The sequence below is a fragment of the Osmerus eperlanus genome, chromosome 4 (genome assembly GCF_963692335.1).
Source record: "Osmerus eperlanus chromosome 4, fOsmEpe2.1, whole genome shotgun sequence".
Taxonomy (NCBI): Eukaryota; Metazoa; Chordata; class Actinopteri; order Osmeriformes; family Osmeridae; genus Osmerus; species Osmerus eperlanus.
This window is the reverse complement of record NC_085021.1, coordinates 22,229,265-22,248,821: the sequence shown is the minus strand read 5'-3', so window position 1 is coordinate 22,248,821 and position 19,557 is coordinate 22,229,265. Positions and strand designations below refer to the sequence as shown.

Below are 19,557 nucleotides of genomic sequence, written 5' to 3'. Positions count from 1 at the left end.
CACCAGTCAGACGTAAGCAAACGTACGGTATTTGAAAGCGTATTTGAAACCGTATTTGAACCAGGTGTGTGTAGAAGTAACACTTAAGAAAAACCTCAGTTGGTTTCTGTTTAATCCAGTCAGATAAAAAGCTCACACGCAAAAATGTTTTCTTTTTTTATCACTCTCTACTCAAACCTTTAACTGAAGCATTTCAAAGGTTCATTGAACAAGATACTGGATCATAAAATGAACAGGATATTTTGGATTAAACTCTAAATAGACGGATTTCAAATGTATTTGTCCTCAGCCCTGGTGTCCAGGCACTGGTGGTGGTGGCGGCAGCTGACGACCACTCAGCCAGACAAGCCGAGGGATCAGACGAAACAAGCTCTCTGGTACCTCAAACTGGTAGACTAGCTCTGTCATCTGTTACAGGGAGGGACAAGTTCACAACAACTGCATTTCCTCATTCCTGGCATGGTTTCTACATAACAGAGGCAGACAGACTGATAGACATCAGACATGAGCAGGAGTGATGAGTACAGTTGAGGAGTTCCCAAAAAGAGAAGAGAACACTTTTGTAAACATTTTATAATTGATATATGTAGCGGACATTAGAGAGAGAGAGAGAGAGAGAGAGAGAGAGAGAGAGAGAGAGACCCCTCTCCTTATATTTCCCCTCCTCACTTCCCCTATGTCTCCTCTCTCCTTCCTTCCTTCCTCCCCTCCTTCCTTTCTCCCCTCCTGTTAGGGCCTGCATGTACCCTTACAGAAGTAAGTTCGAGTAATGACACTCCAAACAGTGAGGGGTTTATGTTTGCATTGTGAATTATACATAATGTATTTACACCACCCGTAAGTAGAGCTTAAAATAAATATTTTTCCATGTTTGTTTAATAATTACTGTATATTATTTACCCATAATTCTAATAAGTCATGGGACCTATGAATATTGGCAACACCCATCGTATCTGCTGGCAGCGTCAAGTTCAAAACAACTGCATTTCCTCATTCCTGGCATGGTTTCTCCAGAACAGAGGCTGACAGACAGACAGACATCAGACATGAGCAGGAATGCTATGTAGCCTACAGCTGAGGAGTGGATGCCTGTAGAAGAAGAGATTCATATCAGTTTTCTATATCAGTAAAACATTCCATCAGTTACAAAAAGAAAAGAGAATGACATTGTAAACATGTAATCATTTACAAATGAAGCAAGTCCAAGTCTTTCTACTTTCTGCAGAAGCTCCAGTGAATGTCACAGACTCTTTATCTCTCTTTCCCCTTTTCCTCCTCCCTGTCCCTCTCTCTCTCTACCTCCCTCACAGTCTTGTCCTCTTCTCCCTCCCTCTTGTTTCTCTCTCCGGTTCTCTCTCCCCACCTTTTCTCAATCCCTTTCTCTCTTCCTCTCTTCCCACTTTCTCTGTGTATTTCTCTGTCTGCCATTCTTCCCTCTTTCCCCTCTCTCTCCCTGTATCTCTCCCTCCTCTCTTTCTGTCTCCTCTTCTCTGTCTTCCTCTCTCTACCTCTCCCCCTCCTTCTGTCTCTCTCTCTCTCTCTCTCTCTCCCCTCTCTCTCTCTCTCTCTCTCTCCTCTCTCTCTACAGTTGCCTTCTAGTTGTTCAGGGAATGTTGCTACCCCCTAGACTCCTCTTACTGCTTATTATGGAACATACAGTAAATATTTGAATGTGTCACACCCACACACACTTCTGTTTGGACCAGTTGATCCTGTTTGGAGTCTCATGACTGGACGTCACCTGCATCCTGTACGTGTGCATGTACAGGATGCACACGTATGCATGTGTGACACATTCAAATATTTACTGTATGTTCCATGACAGTAACAATAAGCAGTAAGAGGAGTCTTCAAGGTTGGGATCAGATGAGTACAAGGTAGCACTTCAGACTGTCAGCATTACTGTCAGACACACAGAACCAGTTCGACACAGAGAGGAGGCTGATGGTGCAACCACAGTTTTATGAAGGTCAGTACAATGTTGTGTATTCATGTGTTGGAGAATGAAGGATTTACTGTCAGTCTAGAATATGTTATGATTAAGTAAACTAGCATCCCTAACCCTGGTCTGATGTCTTATCCTTTAAAATACTGGACGTGTGTTTGTTTAACATCATAGATCCTGGGCTGTACAATATACCATTATTTAATGTCCATTCAACATATCAGGTGTGTAAATGTGATCATAGGCTAACGTAAACAGTCAGTGGTTAAGGACCTCCCACCTGTGCTGATTGACAGGAAGAGGATGTGCTGTGTTGTCAGTTAACAGTGTCCAAGGAAGGAGACAGGCTATGACCTTTGACAAGAAACTGTACATGTGTAACCAAGGGTTTAAATGAACATATCAAATGTATATATCCTGTCTAGACTACTTTGGTCCTCTATAGACTGGGGAGCTAGTGCTAACAGCTTTTGATTGTGGGTCAAGAGATGGCCCATGACATCTCTTGCCCATGACAACCCATGATGACATAAACCTTCATTCAATACACCATCTAGTGTAAACCTGTTCCACATGTTCCTCTGTGCACTGGTGAATGTTTCATTTGCACCGTGCAAGAGTATCCTGAGAAGACAGGGCAGAGAGAGGAGGGTTCTGGCAGGGCAGGTGATCAGAGACAGGGCAGAGAGAGGAGGGTTCTGGCAGGGCAGGTGATCAGAGAGAGGAGGGTTCTGGCAGGGCAGGTGATCAGAGACAGGGCAGAGAGAGGAGGGTTCTGGCAGGGCAGGTGATCAGAGACAGGGCAGAGAGAGGAGGGTTCTGGCAGGGCAGGTGATCAGAGAGAGGAGGGTTCTGGCAGGGCAGGTGATCAGAGACAGGGCAGAGAGAGGAGGGTTCTGGCAGGGCAGGTGATCAGAGACAGGGCAGAGAGAGGAGGGTTCTGGCAGGGCAGGTGATCAGAGAGAGGAGGGTTCTGGCAGGGCAGGTGATCAGAGACAGGGCAGAGAGAGGAGGGTTCTGGCAGGGCAGGTGATCAGAGACAGGGCAGAGAGAGGAGGGTTCTGGCAGGGCAAGTGATGTAGGCTGCAGGTGAGGGAGGACAAACATCCAGAGTTACAGTACAGATCACAGAACAGTGCTAATCATGTGACAGGGTGACAAGTCATGTTTCTGGAACAGAGAGTTTATTGTATATTTGACTGCCAGAGTCATGGTCATAATGTGTTTAGATCATGTCATGTTTGCCCATCATTGAACAAGTCATAGGAACCACAACTCCTGAGAACGCCCATAATTTCTCCTGGGAGCGTCAAGTGAAAAACAACTGCTTTTCCTCATACATGACATAGTTTCTACAGAGCACTGTAACAGCTGAAATGTAACACAGAGGACATCTGAACCAGAGAGACGAGAATCAGACCAAACTCTACAGTGGAAAGAGAGAGAGAGATGAAGAAGGGAGGTGAGAGAAAGAGAGAGGGGGAGGCAGAGGGACAGCCACACTTCCTGACTACCTCCACCTGTATCTCCCTCCAGCTCTCCTCCACCTGATTACCTCCACCTGTATCTCCCTCCAGCCCTATGTAGGCACGTAGGCCAGTGGCATCCATAGCTTTCCACTCTTCTCCGCGTTTCAGATACCCTTCCCGATTTGTCACATCCAAGATTACTCTTTCTATTTGTGGCGTGATGAAGACTAAAAACTTGGATACGATGTCATGAGCGGGAAACAGCTTCTCTCCAGGTCCTCTCCGTGATGTTACGTTGCAACGGCATCCTCTGATTCAGATACGCAACCGAAGACCATTCGATTTTGCCGTTTTTCAACACGAAAAGAGGATGCGACATCACAAAAGTCTCTCTGTCGATTTGAGGGGCTTGGTCATTGTCGGCTTCATCTTCTTCGGGCGACGACACGTCGCAGCGGTCTGCGTTGTACTCTTCCCCACCTTCTTCTTCTTCTGACACATCTTCGGCAACATCTTCAGACTCACTTTGCTTCACATTTGCAAACATCTGCTGTAGAACTTGCAGTGCAGTGAAATCCCCAGCCATAGCTCTCTGACCTTAGACAACAGCTGTCCTGACACCCACCAAATGTATGTTAGTAGCACTTCCCTACAGCTTACATGATTACATGGATAAAGTAATCATGTAAGCTTTATCCATGGCGGCGGGTCACCTGTTCCTTATGGCTTACATAATGACTCCTAATAAAAAAACACTTTTGTTTTGTATTAGGAAAAATTGTTGCGACACGGCTGGGGTCACATGACCGCGAGACATCGCGAAGGTTAAAAGAAAATGCTTCATTTTATTTTTGTATTAGGTAAAGCTGTCGCAACACGACGGTGGGTCAGAATGACCCGAAGGCAGCACAAGGGTTAAACATTAAACTGTTTGTTACTTTAAAACTAACCTTCATCTGGATCATCACAGGGATATTTGTGAACTGATTGCATATGTCAGATTCACTGCATGACTTGTAAGCAGAGAAAAGCTGTTGCTATCAAACGTTGTCTACTTAATCAACTGTATTAGTGTACTGGTGAAGCAATAGATCAAATGGCCAGTAGATAGGTTTGTCAAGGGATTTAATGCTCCCTTGTAAAAGTATTTTTTGTATTTTTAAAATGTAGAAATACAGTAGTTTATTTTGATACATGTTGTGGTGCTGTATTTTGTAGTTTATTTTGATACACTTACAATTAATGTATTTGGTATTTTATTTTTAAATACATTTTAATCTGCCCATCCCTGGACGTATTGACCATGAAAGTTTATGAAAGAGATATTTGAACGAGTGCTCCACGTTCTGGATGTTGTCCTCAGGAATGATGCTGACCCTGCCTGGCTGTATCTGGAGTATTCTCCTACTGCTCCACACAGCAGACTGCGGTAAACAAATCACTGTCATGGAGTTGTGTGTTTTACCATCTAGCTATCTGTAAAGTTTTGTCTCTTAGGTACACTATAATAGTCATAGTCATAGTTAACAGTAGGACTGATAGTAACAGTTGAAAGTGATGCAGAACAACTAGATTGCAGGCCTCCATCAGACCAGAGCAAGTTGAGGAGAGAGGATGTTTGTCCTCTGAGATTCACTCTTTATCTGTTCTCTTCTCTTCAGTTACTCATAAGGTCATTACTCCAGTTCATCAAATCACTGCTGTGGCTGGTGAAAGTGTAGTCCTGCCGTGCTACGTCGACCCCAGCATCAGTGCTGAGGGCTGGACGGTGGAGTGGTTCAATCTCAACCTCTCAGAACGTAGTATCTATCTTTATGAAGACGGCAAAGAAAACTGTGAAGCTCAGAATCCCTCCTTCAGGACAAGAACAGCTCTGTTTAAAGAAGAACTGAAGACAGGCAACACCTCCTTGAAGCTGGTCGGGGTTAGAGCCACTGATGAAGGAACTTACAAATGTTTTGTTAGGTCACCTACCTCGAAATGGTATGATGATTCAAACATCACAGTCAGTGTTAAAGGTAAATGTACTTATCAAGTTCAGTTTCTGTAACTTGCTGATTGTGCCTAAACTAAGGCTATCCTTCTAAAACATGGTTTAATCTGTATCTGTGTGTTTGTAGCTGTAGGATCTCAGCCAGTGGTCTCCATCGAGGGACACAGAGGGGCAGGGATGGGTCTGGTGTGTGAGACACGAGGCTGGTACCCTGAACCAGAGGTGGTGTGGCTGGACAGTAAAGGAGACTCTCTCTCTGCTGATCCTCCAGAGATGACCAGAGACTCTGTGGGACGCTACACACTCAAACTGAGGGTCACTGTTCAGAAGGCACATAGAAACCTCTTTAACTGTAGAGTGAAACAGAAATACATAAAGAGAGATGAGACGGCAAGGATTCATGTTCCTGGTGAGTTATTCAGCTTCATATCTGAGAAGCATCCAGAAGGTTTTAGATGTGGGAGTTTCTGATGAGAGACAGCTACTGTAACAGACATGGAAGTGATTTAATATCTACATTGTTGTTATGTCCATGTCGTGCAGTATAGGTAGGTTATACAAGTACCATGTCCCAAATATCATTCAAATATATCCAAGTTCTCATTCATGTTACATCCACTAGTACATACTTTGTAAGGGCAGCTGCTGCACTGCATACTAAAACACGTCATTCATATCTAACTCTACTTTAAATCATGCATGTTTCAGATGCGCTGTTTTATGAAGATCACACATGGAAATGGATCCTGGCTGCAGTGATCGCCGTTGTCTCTGTCTTAGCATCAGCTGTGGTCATCAGTATCCTGGTGATGAGACATAGAAATAAAAGTAAGGTGGAATGTCTCCTCTTGTTCAGATGTTATTAAAAAACACTGATAAAGGCCTTGATACCTTGGTCTGATTCAGAGTTGAAGGGGTTGTAAATGGTTGTTACAAAGCAAGAAGAACAGTGATGTACTGCTGTATCTCTTCAATCAGTATCTCTGTTCTGACCGAAAGCTTTATTTACAATGTCCAGTCTTTCCATTCATATCTCTGTGCTGTGCTGCCCCCTACTGTTCACACTGGTAGTTCCTCACTGAGGAGTCGGGTCAGGACTGTGTAGTGTCGTCATCAGAGGGAGACTAGGTAGTGGCAGGGTGCCCTTACAGCTGGTCGCTATAGATCCAAGTTCTTGTTCAGATTCTGGTGTTTATATGTTTGATTCTCACTGACTCTCATCTCACTTAATTTACAGAAACACTCATTGAGGAGAAAGGTAAGTGATATTCAGTTTATCACTATGTGATGATGTTGAAGAACAACTGTCATGGTAGAACAGCTTGGCAGCGTGGTGGAACTGTCAGCAGGATTCCTGCAGAGTGGATTTAACTGCACTGTCAGGACAGGAGCCTGCTCAGGAATGTCTTTCTTGGATTTGTTTTGCCCCTGTTACATAGTGTCTTCACTAGAGTACAGTAGGTAGTGGTAGGGTGCTGGTTCAGCTGGTCGCTATAGATCCAAGTTCTTGTTCAGATTCTTGTGTTCTTATATCTGATTCTCACTGTCTCTTATCTCAATTCATTTACAGATAAAATCATTAAGGAGAAGAGTAAGTGATATTCTGTTTATTATTATACGATGATGTTGAAGCACAACTGTCATGGTAGAACAGCTGTGTAGCGTGATGGAACTGTCAGAAGGATTCCTGCAGAGTGGATTTAACTTCACTGTCAGGACAGGAAAACAATATTCATAATCTCCAGATGTCTTTACATGTAATATTCCATGTACTTCTCTCCACTAGAGTACAGTAGGTAGTGGAAGGGTGCCCTTGCAGCTGGTCACTATAGAACCAAGTTCTTGTTCAGTTTCTGGTGTTCATATGTTTGATTCTCACTGTCTCTCTTCTCTCTTCATTCACAGCATCGATAATTCATGAGAAAGGTAAGTGATATTCAGTTTATCACTATACGATGATGTTGATGCACAACTGTCATGGTAGAACAGCTGTGCAGCGTGGTGGAACTGTCAGCAGGATTCCTGCAGAGTGGATTTAACTGCACTGTCAGGACAGGAGCATGTTCAGGAATGTCTCCTCTTGTTCAGCTGTTATTAGAACACTGATAAAGACCTTGATACCTTGGTCTGATTCAGAGTTGAAGGGGTTGTCACATGTACATGGTTGTTACAAAGCATGAAAAACAGAGATGTACTGCTGTATCTCTTCATATCAGTATCTCTGGTCTGACCACAAATGGGACCGAAAGCCTTATTTACAATGTCCAGTCTTTCCATTCAAGTAGGGTCAGGACTGTGTAGTGTCGTCATCAGAAGGAGAGTAGGTAGTGGTAGGGTGCCCTTACAGCTGGTCGCTATAGATCCAAGTTCTTGTTCAGAAATTTGGTTTTCTTATGTCTGATTCTCACTGTCTCTCATCTCACTTCATTTACAGGTCTGCTCACTTATCATCAGGGTAAGTGACATCCAGTTTATTATTATACGATGATGTTGATGCACAACTGTCATGGTAGAACAGCTGGGCAGCGTGGTGGAACTGTCAGCAGGATTCCTGCAGAGTGGATTTAACTGCACTGTCAGGACAGGAGCATGTTCAGGAATGTCTCCTCTTGTTCAGCTGTTATTAGAACACTGATAAAGACCTTGATATCTTGATGTCATACAGAGTTGAAGTGGTTGTCACATGTACATGGTTGTTACAAAGCATGAAGAACAGTGATGTACTGCTGTATCTCTTCATATCAGTATCTATAACCACTGTTAGTGGACTCCTGGAATGTTGTTGCTGAAGATAGCTGTGGAGGGTAGTCAGGGTGTAGGTAGTCAGGGTGTAGGTAAATGTGGAGGGTAGTCAGGGTGTAGGTAAATGTGGAGGGTAGTCAGGGTGTAGGTAGTCAGGGTGTAGGTAGTCAGGGTGTAGGTAAATGTGGAGGGTAGTCAGGGTGAAGGTAGGTGTGAAGGGGAGTCAGGGTTTGGGTAGGTGTGGAGGGTAGTCAGGGTGTAGGTAGTCAGGGTGTGGGTAGGTGTGGAGGGTAGTCAGGGTGTAGGTAGTCAGGGTGTGGGTAGGTGTGGAGGGTAGTCAGGGTGTAGGTAGTCAGGGTGTAGGTAGGTGTGGAGGGGAGTCAGGGTGTAGGTAGTCAGGGTGTAGGTAGGTGTGGAGGAGAGTCAGGGTGTAGGTAGTCAGGGTTTGGGTAGGTGTGGAGGGTAGTCAGGGTGTAGGTAGTCAGGGTGTAGGTAGGTGTGGAGGGGAGTCAGGGTGTAGGTAGTCAGGGTGTAGGTAGTCAGGGTGTAGGTAAATGTGGAGGGTAGTCAGGGTGTAGGTAGTCAGGGTGTAGGTAAATGTGGAGGGTAGTCAGGGTGTAGGTAGTCAGGGTGTAGGTAAATGTGGAGGGTAGTCAGGGTGTAGGTAGTCAGGGTGTAGGTAGGTGTGGAGGGTAGTCAGGGTGTAGGTAGGTGTGGAGGGTAGTCAGGGTTTGGGTAGGTGTGGAGGGTAGTCAGGGTGTAGGTAGTCAGGGTGTAGGTAGTCAGGGTTTGGGTAGGTGTGGAGGGCAGTCAGGGTGTAGGTAGTCAGGGTGTAGGTAGTCAGGGTGTAGGTAAATGTGGAGGGTAGTCAGGGTGTAGGTAGTCAGGGTGTAGGTAGTCAGGGTGTAGGTAGTCAGGGTGTAGGTAAATGTGGAGGGTAGTCAGGGTGTAGGTAGTCAGGGTGTAGGTAAATGTGGAGGGTAGTCAGGGTGTAGGTAGTCAGGGTGTAGGTAAATGTGGAGGGTAGTCAGGGTGTAGGTAGTCAGGGTGTGGGTAGGTGTGGAGGGTAGTCAGGGTGTAGGTAGTCAGGGTGTAGGTAGGTGTGGAGGGGAGTCAGGGTGTAGGTAGTCAGGGTGTAGGTAGTCAGGGTGTAGGTAAATGTGGAGGGTAGTCAGGGTGTAGGTAGTCAGGGTGTAGGTAAATGTGGAGGGTAGTCAGGGTGTAGGTAGTCAGGGTGTAGGTAAATGTGGAGGGTAGTCAGGGTGTAGGTAGTCAGGGTTTGGGTAGGTGTGGAGGGTAGTCAGGGTGTAGGTAGTCAGGGTTTGGGTAGGTGTGAAGGGCAGTCAGGGTGTAGGTAGTCAGGGTGTGGGTAGGTGTGGAGGGTAGTCAGGGTGTAGGTAGTCAGGGTGTAGGTAGGTGTGGAGGGGAGTCAGGGTGTAGGTAGTCAGGGTTTGGGTAGGTGTGGAGGGCAGTCAGGGTGTAGGTAGTCAGGGTTTGGGTAGGTGTGGAGGGCAGTCAGGGTGTAGGTAGTCAGGGTGTAGGTAGTCAGGGTGTGGGTAGGTGTGGAGGGCAGTCAGGGTGTAGGTAGTCAGGGTGTAGGTAAATGTGGAGGGTAGTCAGGGTGTAGGTAGTCAGGGTGTAGGTAGGTGTGGAGGGCAGTCAGGGTGTAGGTAGTCAGGGTGTAGGTAGTCAGGGTGTAGGTAGTCAGGGTGTAGGTAGTCAGGGTGTGGGTAGGTGTGGAGGGTAGTCAGGGTGTAGGTAGTCAGGGTGTAGGTAGTCAGGGTGTAGGTAGTCAGGGTTTGGGTAGGTGTGGAGGGCAGTCAGGGTGTAGGTAGTCAGGGTGCTGGTAGGTGTGGAGGGTAGTCAGGGTGTAGGTAGTCAGGGTGTAGGTAGTCAGGGTGTAGGTAGTCAGGGTGTAGGTAGTCAGGGTGTAGGTAGTCAGGGTGTGGGTAGGTGTGGAGGGTAGTCAGGGTGTAGGTAGTCAGGGTGTAGGTAGTCAGGGTGTAGGTAGTCAGGGTTTGGGTAGGTGTGGAGGGCAGTCAGGGTGTAGGTAGTCAGGGTGCTGGTAGGTGTGGAGGGTAGTCAGGGTGTAGGTAGTCAGGGTGTAGGTAGTCAGGGTGTAGGTAGTCAGGGTGTAGGTAGTCAGGGTGCTGGTAGGTGTGGAGGGCAGTCAGGGTGGTGCAGGATGGGTGAGGACAGAATATTGTCAGGCTGTAACTCTGAGATCTGTGGAAAAGCTGCTAGTGACCTCAGTCATGCATCTTTCTGTATCTACAGAAACCCTTTCAAGACAGCTGGGTAAGTAGAAACCTTGGAGGGAAGGGAAACAATGTTTGTGTACATTTACTTAAATAATACAGCTTTAATCATAATAACAACTTGTCTAAAGTTGGATCTGTTCCCTAATGATGCTGTGTTTGAACACATCTTGTTCTTCACTCAGATCTGGTAAACACAAGAGGGTACCAAGGTAAATGAAATATACAGCATGGTAGTCTAATGTAATTACTGTTACTATTGTTTTTGTTAAATAGCAAGGCAGCTGTCAATGTCATTATGTTGCAAGTGTAGGGATAAATCAAATGTATAGATATGTTTAATGAATTCAAATAATCTCTATATTTCAGATTATGAAGCCGTCAGACATCATGCAGGTCAGTGTGGTCAGTGTCTGTGTGATTCTCAGTGTGCAGAGGTTAGACCTTGTATCAAGTACAACAGCATACATGTCTACAAACTAGACTGAACATTAGATTCAAGCAGGAGGACTCAGTGGTAGTTTAAGAATGTTTATTGAGAATACACATATTGGTCTTGGTGATTTGGTTCTGCTCTCACCAGCTCTCCGCTGGTAACCCAACGAGACACCGTCTCACATGGTGGCAGAGAGCTCGATAAACATTCCCCTGTCGGTAGAGGGTACACAGAACCAGCTTCGCCCGTTTACTGTCACATGACTCAAAGTATTTACTCATTGACAATCCGGCCCATCCTGGATTTTTCTTATAAAGACAACACGCATTGTTTACGTCTACAGTGAGAATGTACTGTACATTTAAGTCATCTTCTTCTACAAGGCATTTGTATGTTTTCGACTTCCAACCGGATTCACCTCAAAACTATCCACCTGTATGATGGCGTTCATGTGTTCATAGTGTATGTTTTTAGGTGTATGATGGTGTTCATGTGTTCATAGTGTATGTTTCTAGGTGTATGATGTGTTCATAGTGTATGTTTGTAGGTGTATGATGGTGTTCATGTGTTCATAGTGTATGTTTGTAGGTGTATGATGTGTTCATAATGTATTTTTCTAGGTGTATGATGGTGTTCATGTGTTCACCATGGTGTGTTTTTCTCCACAGTGGATGTGACTCTAGACCCTGATACTGCACATCCCAGACTCATCCTGTCTGCTGATGGGAAACAAGTGAGTTGTGGAGTTGAACAACAGAATCTTCCTGAGACCCCAAAGAGGTATGACACGCGTCTTGATGTTCTTGGAACACAGGGCTTCTCCTCAGGCAGGTTCTACTATGAGGTGCAGGTCAATAAGACTGAGTGGCATTTAGGAGTAGCTAAAGAGTCCTGCAAGAGGAAGGGGGATTTTTATTTGAGACCGAGACATGGATACTGGACTATTACACTGAGGGAAGGTGGTAAATACCTGGCTCTGACTGACATCCATGTCCACCTCCACCTGAGCCAGAAGCCCCAGAAGGTGGGGGTGTTTGTGGACTATGAGGAGGGCACGGTGTCCTTCTACAATGTGGAGACCAAGGGTCATATCTTCTCTTTCACTGACTGTGCGTTCACTGAGAAACTTCATCCATTCTTCAGCCCTGCTCCTCCTTGTGTCTCTGGTGAGAACGATCCTCTGGTCATCTGTCCTGTAGACAATGTTAAACCTGATTCAGCCCACCTGTCTGAATCTCAAGCAGTTGAATCTGATTCAGCTCACCTGTCTGAATCTCAAGCAGTTGAATCTGATTCAGCTCACCTGTCTGAATCTCAAGCAGTTGAATCTGATTCAGCTCACCTGTCTGAATCTCAAGCAGTTGAATCTGATTCAGCTCACCTGTCTCCCCTTACATATGAATCTGATTCAGCTCACCAGTTATTGCTGGATCAAGGTCAGCAATCTGAATCAAGTGAGGAAATAAACGAGTCAGTGTGTTTACTGGAGCAGTCGGTTTCTTATAAAGTGTGATGTTTGTTCGACCTTGTTAGCAGGACAGTGTTAGTAAATACATGAATGTAAAGACCACGGTCTCTACTGGTGTTTGCATCACAGACCTCTATCCTGTCCAAACCATCCTCATGTTTTATATACATGGTTTCATTTGTGGAGAATCAATGTTACATTTGTGTTGATAAATGTATAGTGTTTGTTATTTCACTGAATATTTTGGTTTAAGATTAATTTTCTAACAGCTCCCATACAGTATTGTATTGATCATGTACAGTATTGTATTGATCATGTACAGTATTGTATAGATCATGTACAGTATTGTATAGATCATGTACAGTATTGTATTGATCATGTACAGTATTGTATTGATCATGTACAGTATTGTATAGATCATGTACAGTATTGTATTGATCATGTACAGTATTGTATAGATCATGTACAGTATTGTATTGATCATGTACAGTATTGTATTGATCATGTACAGTATATCTTTTTTTTGGGGGGGGGGGAGTTTCAAAAGGTTGAAAAATAATAATAATTAAGGTTCGGGAGAAAAAGTTTCAAAAGGTTAAAAAAAGATTTTCAAAAAAGATTTACAAAAAAAGGTTTGCTTCAATGATGAGTACTTGATGAGCACTGTATTGTACTCTGCTGTACTCTGCTCTAGGCTTCTTTGTTCCTCCTCTCCTCTCCTCCTCTCTCCTCTCATTTCGCTACGTGTGTAAATCTTTTTGAATAAAAGGTTTTCTTAAAGTAAAAAAAAAAACAGAAACTTTGTTTTTGTCATGTGTGAAGAAAAAGTTTAAAGGTTGAAAACATATTTGCGACAAAAGGTTTTTATTAATACATTTCTAAAGGTTGAAAAAAATGTATGAATAAAGTTTCAAAACATTTTGGGAATGGTTTAAATCAGTGTTGGCAGACCCAACAGGGACACTTATCGGCAGAAGATCTTATATCTGTTGAAATCCCTCTGTAGGTGTCTCCATTCCCTGAGGAGAGACCGCTTCTTCCTGAGCCTCTGAAAAAGAGCAGTACAGATCCTCTCCCCCCAACCCCCTGCCCCCCCTCCCTGCCCCCCCTCCCTCAGCAGGGACAGACAGAATAACCCCCCCCCTCCCTGCCCCCCCCTCCCTGCCCCCCCCTCCCCGCCCCCCCCTCCCTGCCCCCCCTCCCTCAGACAGAATAACCAGAGTAGAGAGACTAAACTCATTCTTAAGTAAAACTTTATTTTTTTTTAACCTTTTCAGAGTCTGTTTAAGCAGTTAAATCATCATGTGATTCTCACCAACATTTAAAAACAGTTAAAATATATATTTTAGAGAATACCCCCCCCCCCACCATCCAAATAAATTAAAGTATTAGTCTCATGAAATTAGATGCTACAAACTTTGACCCTTCCTCTTGCTTGATCAATAATATATAAATAACTGAGAGTTCAGACGATCAAGTTTATCAATATATCTGACGGTATCTTGAGCTGAAGCAGTTATCAGTAGGGTTTTCTTTAGACATTTTCTCACTCATCAAATCTGCCGATCTAATCAATACATTTAAAGTAATAATGATAATAAACACTTTCATTGGGGACAGAACACAAACGAACCAACGCAAACTGAGAACCAACACATGGAGAACAACAACAGATACAGTAACTTCCTTTATACAAAACTGACTTTTCCACAGGTTGGTTTTCCTCTCGTATCGACAGGGATGTTTGGCCCACGTCAGGTCGGCGTGACGACGAATCTCTACGTGCTGACTTAGACCAACACTAGAATCTACAAAGCTACTCAGGAAATCTTAGGACCGATGACCCCTACCGGTCCGAACGCTTTGACCCCTGAGCGAACGTTCTTAGGCTTTTGATCTTTGACCTTTGAACTCTCAGGCCAGTCTCGTCATGCTCCGACCCTGTGATTGGCTGAGTGTTGCCCCTAGATGAGAGCGGGTCTCCTTCACACACTGTGTTAGTGCTCCAACAGCAGGGTTTGGGTTCAAATCCCATTTGAAACAGTATTTGACCCAGGTGTGTGTAGAAGTAACAAAAACTGTTTTATACTCAATACTCTATACTCAAACCTTTAACTGAAGCATTTCAAAGGTTAATTGATCAAGATACTGGATCATAAAATGAACAGGATATTTTAGATTAAACTCTAAATAGACAGATTTCAAATGTATTTGTCATCAGCCCTGGTGTCCAGGCTGTGGTCGGGCAGAGCTTCTTCCTGAGTGTTTGGTAGTAAACTAACAGCTGGCAGGAGTGTGTGTGGTGTGTGTGTGTGTGTGTGTGTGGTGTGTACATGTGTATGTGGTGTCTGTGTGTATGTATATGTTTTAGTGGCATGGGTGTGTGGTAAGTATATGTGGTGTATTGTGTGTGTGTGGTGTGTATTAGTGTGTGTGTGTGGTGTGTATTAGTGTGTGTGTGTGGTGTGTATTAGTGTGTGTGTGGTGTATATGTGTGGTGTATAAGTGTGTGTGTGTATCCAGGCTAACAGGTGTTGTGGTACTGGTTCCTAATAGTAATAGTGAACCAGCACCTGCTCCAGGCTAACAGAAAGGTCCAGGTAGGGATCACAGAGGTCACCCAAAACAACTTCCTGTGTCATTTCCTGAAGTTTTTTTTCTAATTACTATAGAATGTATAGTATTGACTTCTGTAAAATATGTCTATGAACTGAGCATTGATAAATGGCTGGGGGTTACATGCTGACAGTATGGCCTCAGTTTCACACTAGACTACATCCCTGGATCAAACCCCCAACACAGACATCTACTGCAAAGAAGAGCTTCACCGGGCTGGTGTCAAGGTCAGTCAGTCGTTGGCAAGGCTCATCATTACAGTAAAGCGTTGTTCCTGACAACGGCTGCTTGGTGTCGTGAAACGGTCCCCCTCAACTTCCTCTATCTCTCTACCTGTCCGAGCTGTTTCTAGCTGAGAACAGCAACACTGGAGACCTAGCGGACTGTTCAGGCTTGGGAAAGGCTAAAGGTTTACTTTTTGTAACAAGAACTAGATAGATCCCAGCCAGGGTCTTATTTTGGTGCCTAAAGGTCTCGCACGCAAATGCCTGTATAGAGATGGGGCAAGAAAGGGCAAACTGAAACGGAACTGGTCATTAATGAGTGAGGAGAATGCTGTGAAGTGTTTCTTACACTGTTTGCTGCAAGATAGCATAAACGCTCTGTTCATTCGCGTTTTGAGCATAATAGACTTTGTATGGACTATTTTGATTCCTTTGTTACAATGTGAGAGGTTGGGAGTTGTCACTGTACAAGTTTAACAACAAGTTTGTACAGATCCTGTGAGAAAAGTTTGAAAATATTTAAAAGTTTAGGACTACACAGGCTGGGGTTGCAACAGTGATGGTATTTACATGAGTTTGAATATTGATGTAAGCTGTGTTTCATGTCCCAGAGCTGTGCAGTTCTGAAAAGCTGATCTGGGCTGTTCACTGCTGAGTACTGGGAAACATCATTGGTCTCACACACACACACTTAAACACACACACACTAGTGTTTACTATACAGTGAGTCAAAATCAGACATACACACACATCCTTATTTGCAAAATATAGCTGATCTTGCAATTATGATCACAGAGGAGGGGAAAGGAGGGGAGGAGAGAGGGAGTTCCAGCAGGCAGCTTCAGTGGAGTCGCTGGAGTCCATACCTGGGATCTCGTCTGTCCCGGATTTCAATCTGCAGACAGACACAGTGGAGGAAACTGTAACTGCTGTTTGGTCCCAATATTTAAATGATTAGATATATTTGTATTTACATATACATACATTTACATATTTATTTATATTTTGATTAAGAGCGTCTGCTAAATGACTAAATGATTATTAGAAATATTTGTATTTTTTATTTCGATGATTAGATAATGCCATTTTAGTCGTATTAGAGGATTTGGTTCATAATAAAGCGATTCTTTACTATACTTGGAACTTCGTCGAGGTTTCAAGCGAGCTGAAGAAGCGATACCAAAACGTGACGTGCAAATACAGCAGACTACTGATTGGTCAGACAGAATCTCGACAAGGACACACAGACTACTGATTGGTCAGACAGAATCTCGACAAGGACACACAGACTACTGATTGGTCAGACAGAATCTCGACAGGGACACACAGACTACTGATTTGTCAGACAGAATCTCGACAGGGACACACTGCACAAACCCGCCATTTTTAAATGGCCAAGCTAGTATTATATTGGTTGTATTTTGGGGGGGGAGGGGGCGGGGTCACTGGACTACTTGATTAAATGTCGACCCGTGAAACGCTTTTGTCAACTGAGGAGGGATATTTCCGTTGCTGCAGAAAGGATCCAGTGAAAGTGGTGTGTGTTGTCGAAGATGACAGCTTCTTGCAGCGTCGCTATGCAGAGGTGAGGAAGTGAAAAACAAAGTAGTGAGGAAGAGTGGAGTCAAGTTGAGTGCCATAATATGTCAACATAGTTGATTATCATTGTGTAGAAATTCACTGGTTAAACAGATTTTTAGAACAAATTGTGTGATAACTTTGTTTTACGATCGTTTGTTTTAAAAAGCGACAGTTAGCTACCGTTAGCTTTTAGCTAATGTACGGTTCTGTTGCCATGGGTGACGAGTTACTAGCTTGGCTCTGCCCTCCTACGTACTTCCGCTAAATTTTCATTTTGCTTCTGTACTGCGTCTGGGCTTGAGGTATATTGGTCAGATATCTCCGGTAAACTTTTTACCGGTCCAATCAGCGAACAGAGGGAGTGGCTGAGAACGATGACGTTGATGTAGTGCACTAGTTTGTGTTGTAGTTCCGTAATGGAGGCGGAGAAAGATGCGAGCGAAGCCATTCGGTCCCTTGTGGCAACTCTGCCGAATATCCAGAAGTTAAAGCCGGAGCAAGAACAATCTTTGATCCCCACGGGGTTCGTTTGATTTTCCAGCTAGCTCCGTTAGTGGTGAAGGAGTTGGCTAAGGCGAACGCTAGCGATTGGTTATGCCAGATCCAGAGTGGCTCTGGGCAGACACAATAGTTTTAAACTTCAACAGAGTACCCGCCTTCAAGGAAGTTAATGCTTGTCAATGGATCGAGCCCAGACTCTCTATACAAATGCAATGTACGAGAGTCTGGTTAGGACCAGGCTAACGAGTTACTTCTGGTCCCATGAAATCCGAACTTCCGTGTTGTGATGAAATCGTTTTCTCAACCTAGCCGAGCTAACAGCCAACAATATAGTCTACTGGAGAGGAGTGTACACAATGATTTTATACCTAATGCACATTCCCACAACACTTTACAATACCACACAAAACTGTTTACAACACACACCATCACGGGGATCACTTTAGCACAACACATTACACCGCAACAACATCCCATCACATGACACCACAATACACAGTACACTTCACAATCACCACAAAGTTACATTCCCAGAACACTTACCCTGGAGACAGTGAAATCTGCAAGAACATAGTCCACAAATTGGTGCAAGAACAAGTAACTCACAATTCACATGTTTAATATTTTCAACATATAACTTGAGAGATGCCTGGTAGGTTGTATAACGTTTTAATCTAAGGTGATCTTGCCTTGGACAATGTTTTATAAAAATAGGATGACATTAAATCCGAAACTGAATAGTATCCCTCATCCTCCCCTCGTTCTCTCTCTAGTTTTTTCCTTCTTTATTCCCCTTTTCCTTCTCTACTCCTCCAACTTTTCTGTTTCTCTCTTTCTATTCCTCTCCTCCGCCTCCCTCCCTCCCTCACCTCCTTCCCTCACCTCCCTCCCTCACCTCCTTCCCTTGTACCTTTGCTGTTCTGTAGGTGGTCCTGGTAGAGGTCCTGGTTCTGCCTGTTCCCCAGGACGAAGGCCAGGAAGGAGAGGATGAGGGCGTCCAGGATGCCCATGATGGCCAGGATGTAGGCCCAGCGCACGGAGCAGGCGCCCAGGCTGTACCGGCCCGTCAGCTCCCCACACAGGTCCCTCACCACCTCCGCGTCCCAGCCGTCTGGGAAGATCACACAGCCCAGCACCAGGCACACCGCTGGGGGGGGATGAGGAGGGGGGGGGGGGGGGGGGGGGCAGAGAGATAAAAATATACAATGTTATAAACTGAGCTCTGATTGAAATGTGACAGGACGTCTACAACCAGGATATGAGAGAGAGAGGGAGAGGGGGGGGAGAGGGGGGGGGAGAGGGGGGGGGAGGGGGGGGGGAGGGGGGGGAGGGGGGAGGGGGGGGAGGGGGGGGAGAGGGGGGGAGAGGGGGGGAGAAGGTTAGCCGTGTTGTATCTTTTTTCAGCCACGGTGAAGCTCGGTGCAGCATATTAGTCACATGACTGTGTGTTAGAGACTAACATGTCTGGAGAGCAGAGATGTTAGCCACGCTCAGATGGTCATGTCCTCTCTGTTGACCCACAACAGGATGTGTGGAACAGTGAAGGCTTTCTCTAGTGGAAAAATGGACAAAACAAGATGGTGCCGATCTATGCACTTTGATCTATAACCACCTCTCACCTCTCACCCCTCTCCTCACCCCCCTCTCCTCACCCTCCCCCACATCCCCCTTGCCTCCTCTTCTCATCCACACACCCCCTGTCAGCCCCCCACACACACACACACACACACAGTTTCAAAACCAGCTGTCTAAAAATGTTTGCGTTCTCTGAGAAGAAGAAGAAGAAACACTTTGAAGTTGTCGTCCGTTTCCTTCCCCTGCTGGAGATGTGATCTGTTTCTGATCTGTTTCTGGAGAGAACTTCAAAGAGCTAGGGAGATGAGCTGGGAGACAGACAGACAGACAGATCGAGGGAGCAAGATGGAAAGAGATGGATAAAGAGACATAGAGAGTGTGAGTTAAAGAAACAGATTGAGAGGGAGACAGAGTTGGAGAGGTAGAGAGAGAGAGGTAGAGAGAGCTAGAGAGAGCTGAGGGCTGGGGCTGGACTTTACTAGGGCACTACACAACCTGGGGCTAGATGTTTGCTCTCTCACTCACATTCTTTCTCTCTTTTCTTCACACAGCTCACACACACATGTACGTACACACACACACGCACACACACACACACACACACACACACACACACACACAGCACACAATGCTAAGGGTCAAAAATAAAGGAATGCATTATTCAGGCTGTAATTTATTTTTAGCTTGGGCCTCCATGACTTTGGAATTATTTATTAGGACAGATCATTAAAACATGTTACATTAGGCTG

The 19,557-nt window shown here is 44.9% G+C and overlaps 3 protein-coding genes across 5 annotated transcripts in view; 2 read left to right on the top strand and 1 right to left on the bottom strand.

Annotated features, from left to right (window-relative positions):
* Window positions 1–1,811: 1,811 nt before the first annotated feature.
* Window positions 1,812–13,117, top strand: LOC134019418 (butyrophilin subfamily 3 member A1-like). 3 transcript variants are annotated; one of them, XM_062460308.1, is made up of 13 exons: window positions 1,812–1,969; window positions 4,778–4,843; window positions 5,076–5,432; window positions 5,535–5,816; window positions 6,116–6,235; window positions 6,645–6,665; window positions 6,978–6,998; window positions 7,313–7,333; window positions 7,842–7,862; window positions 10,427–10,447; window positions 10,593–10,619; window positions 10,777–10,803; window positions 11,512–13,117. In XM_062460308.1, exons 1-13 carry the CDS (start codon window positions 1,945–1,947, stop codon window positions 12,354–12,356), a joined length of 1,854 nt encoding a protein of 617 aa, XP_062316292.1. In that variant the 5' UTR covers window positions 1,812–1,944; the 3' UTR covers window positions 12,357–13,117. The 3 variants fall into 3 exon arrangements, with proteins under 3 accessions (XP_062316292.1, XP_062316293.1, XP_062316295.1); XM_062460311.1 differs by lacking the exon at window positions 4,778–4,843 and having other exon boundaries at window positions 1,852–1,969; XM_062460309.1 differs by lacking the exons at window positions 6,978–6,998; window positions 7,313–7,333.
* A 2,482-nt stretch (window positions 13,118–15,599) lies between these two features.
* Window positions 15,600–18,387, bottom strand: LOC134019593 (LHFPL tetraspan subfamily member 4 protein-like; the record flags this gene model as incomplete). The annotated part of the gene is made up of 3 exons (XM_062460558.1): window positions 15,600–16,046; window positions 17,777–17,793; window positions 18,144–18,387. Coding segments are annotated over 3 exons (315 nt in total), but the record flags the coding sequence as incomplete, so codon positions are not given.
* Window positions 18,388–18,693: 306 nt separating this feature from the next.
* Window positions 18,694–19,557, top strand: part of LOC134019592 (plexin-A1-like) — a 32,316-nt gene continuing 31,452 nt past the window's right edge. The window contains 1 exon segment of the mRNA XM_062460557.1: window positions 18,694–18,712. Coding sequence (XP_062316541.1) covers window positions 18,694–18,712 — 19 coding nt within the window.

What these genes read in the sequence shown, in the direction of transcription:
- LOC134019418 (XM_062460308.1), top strand. Translation starts at nt 1,945, where the DNA reads ATGGTGCAACCACAGTTTTATGAAG. An exon ending in GCAACCACAGTTTTATGAAG is followed by an intron (nt 1,970 to 4,777) that starts GTCAGTACAATG and finishes TGTTGTCCTCAG; the next exon opens with GAATGATGCTGACCCTGCCT. An exon ending in TAAAATCATTAAGGAGAAGA is followed by an intron (nt 6,999 to 7,312) that starts GTAAGTGATATT and finishes CTTCATTCACAG; the next exon opens with CATCGATAATTCATGAGAAA.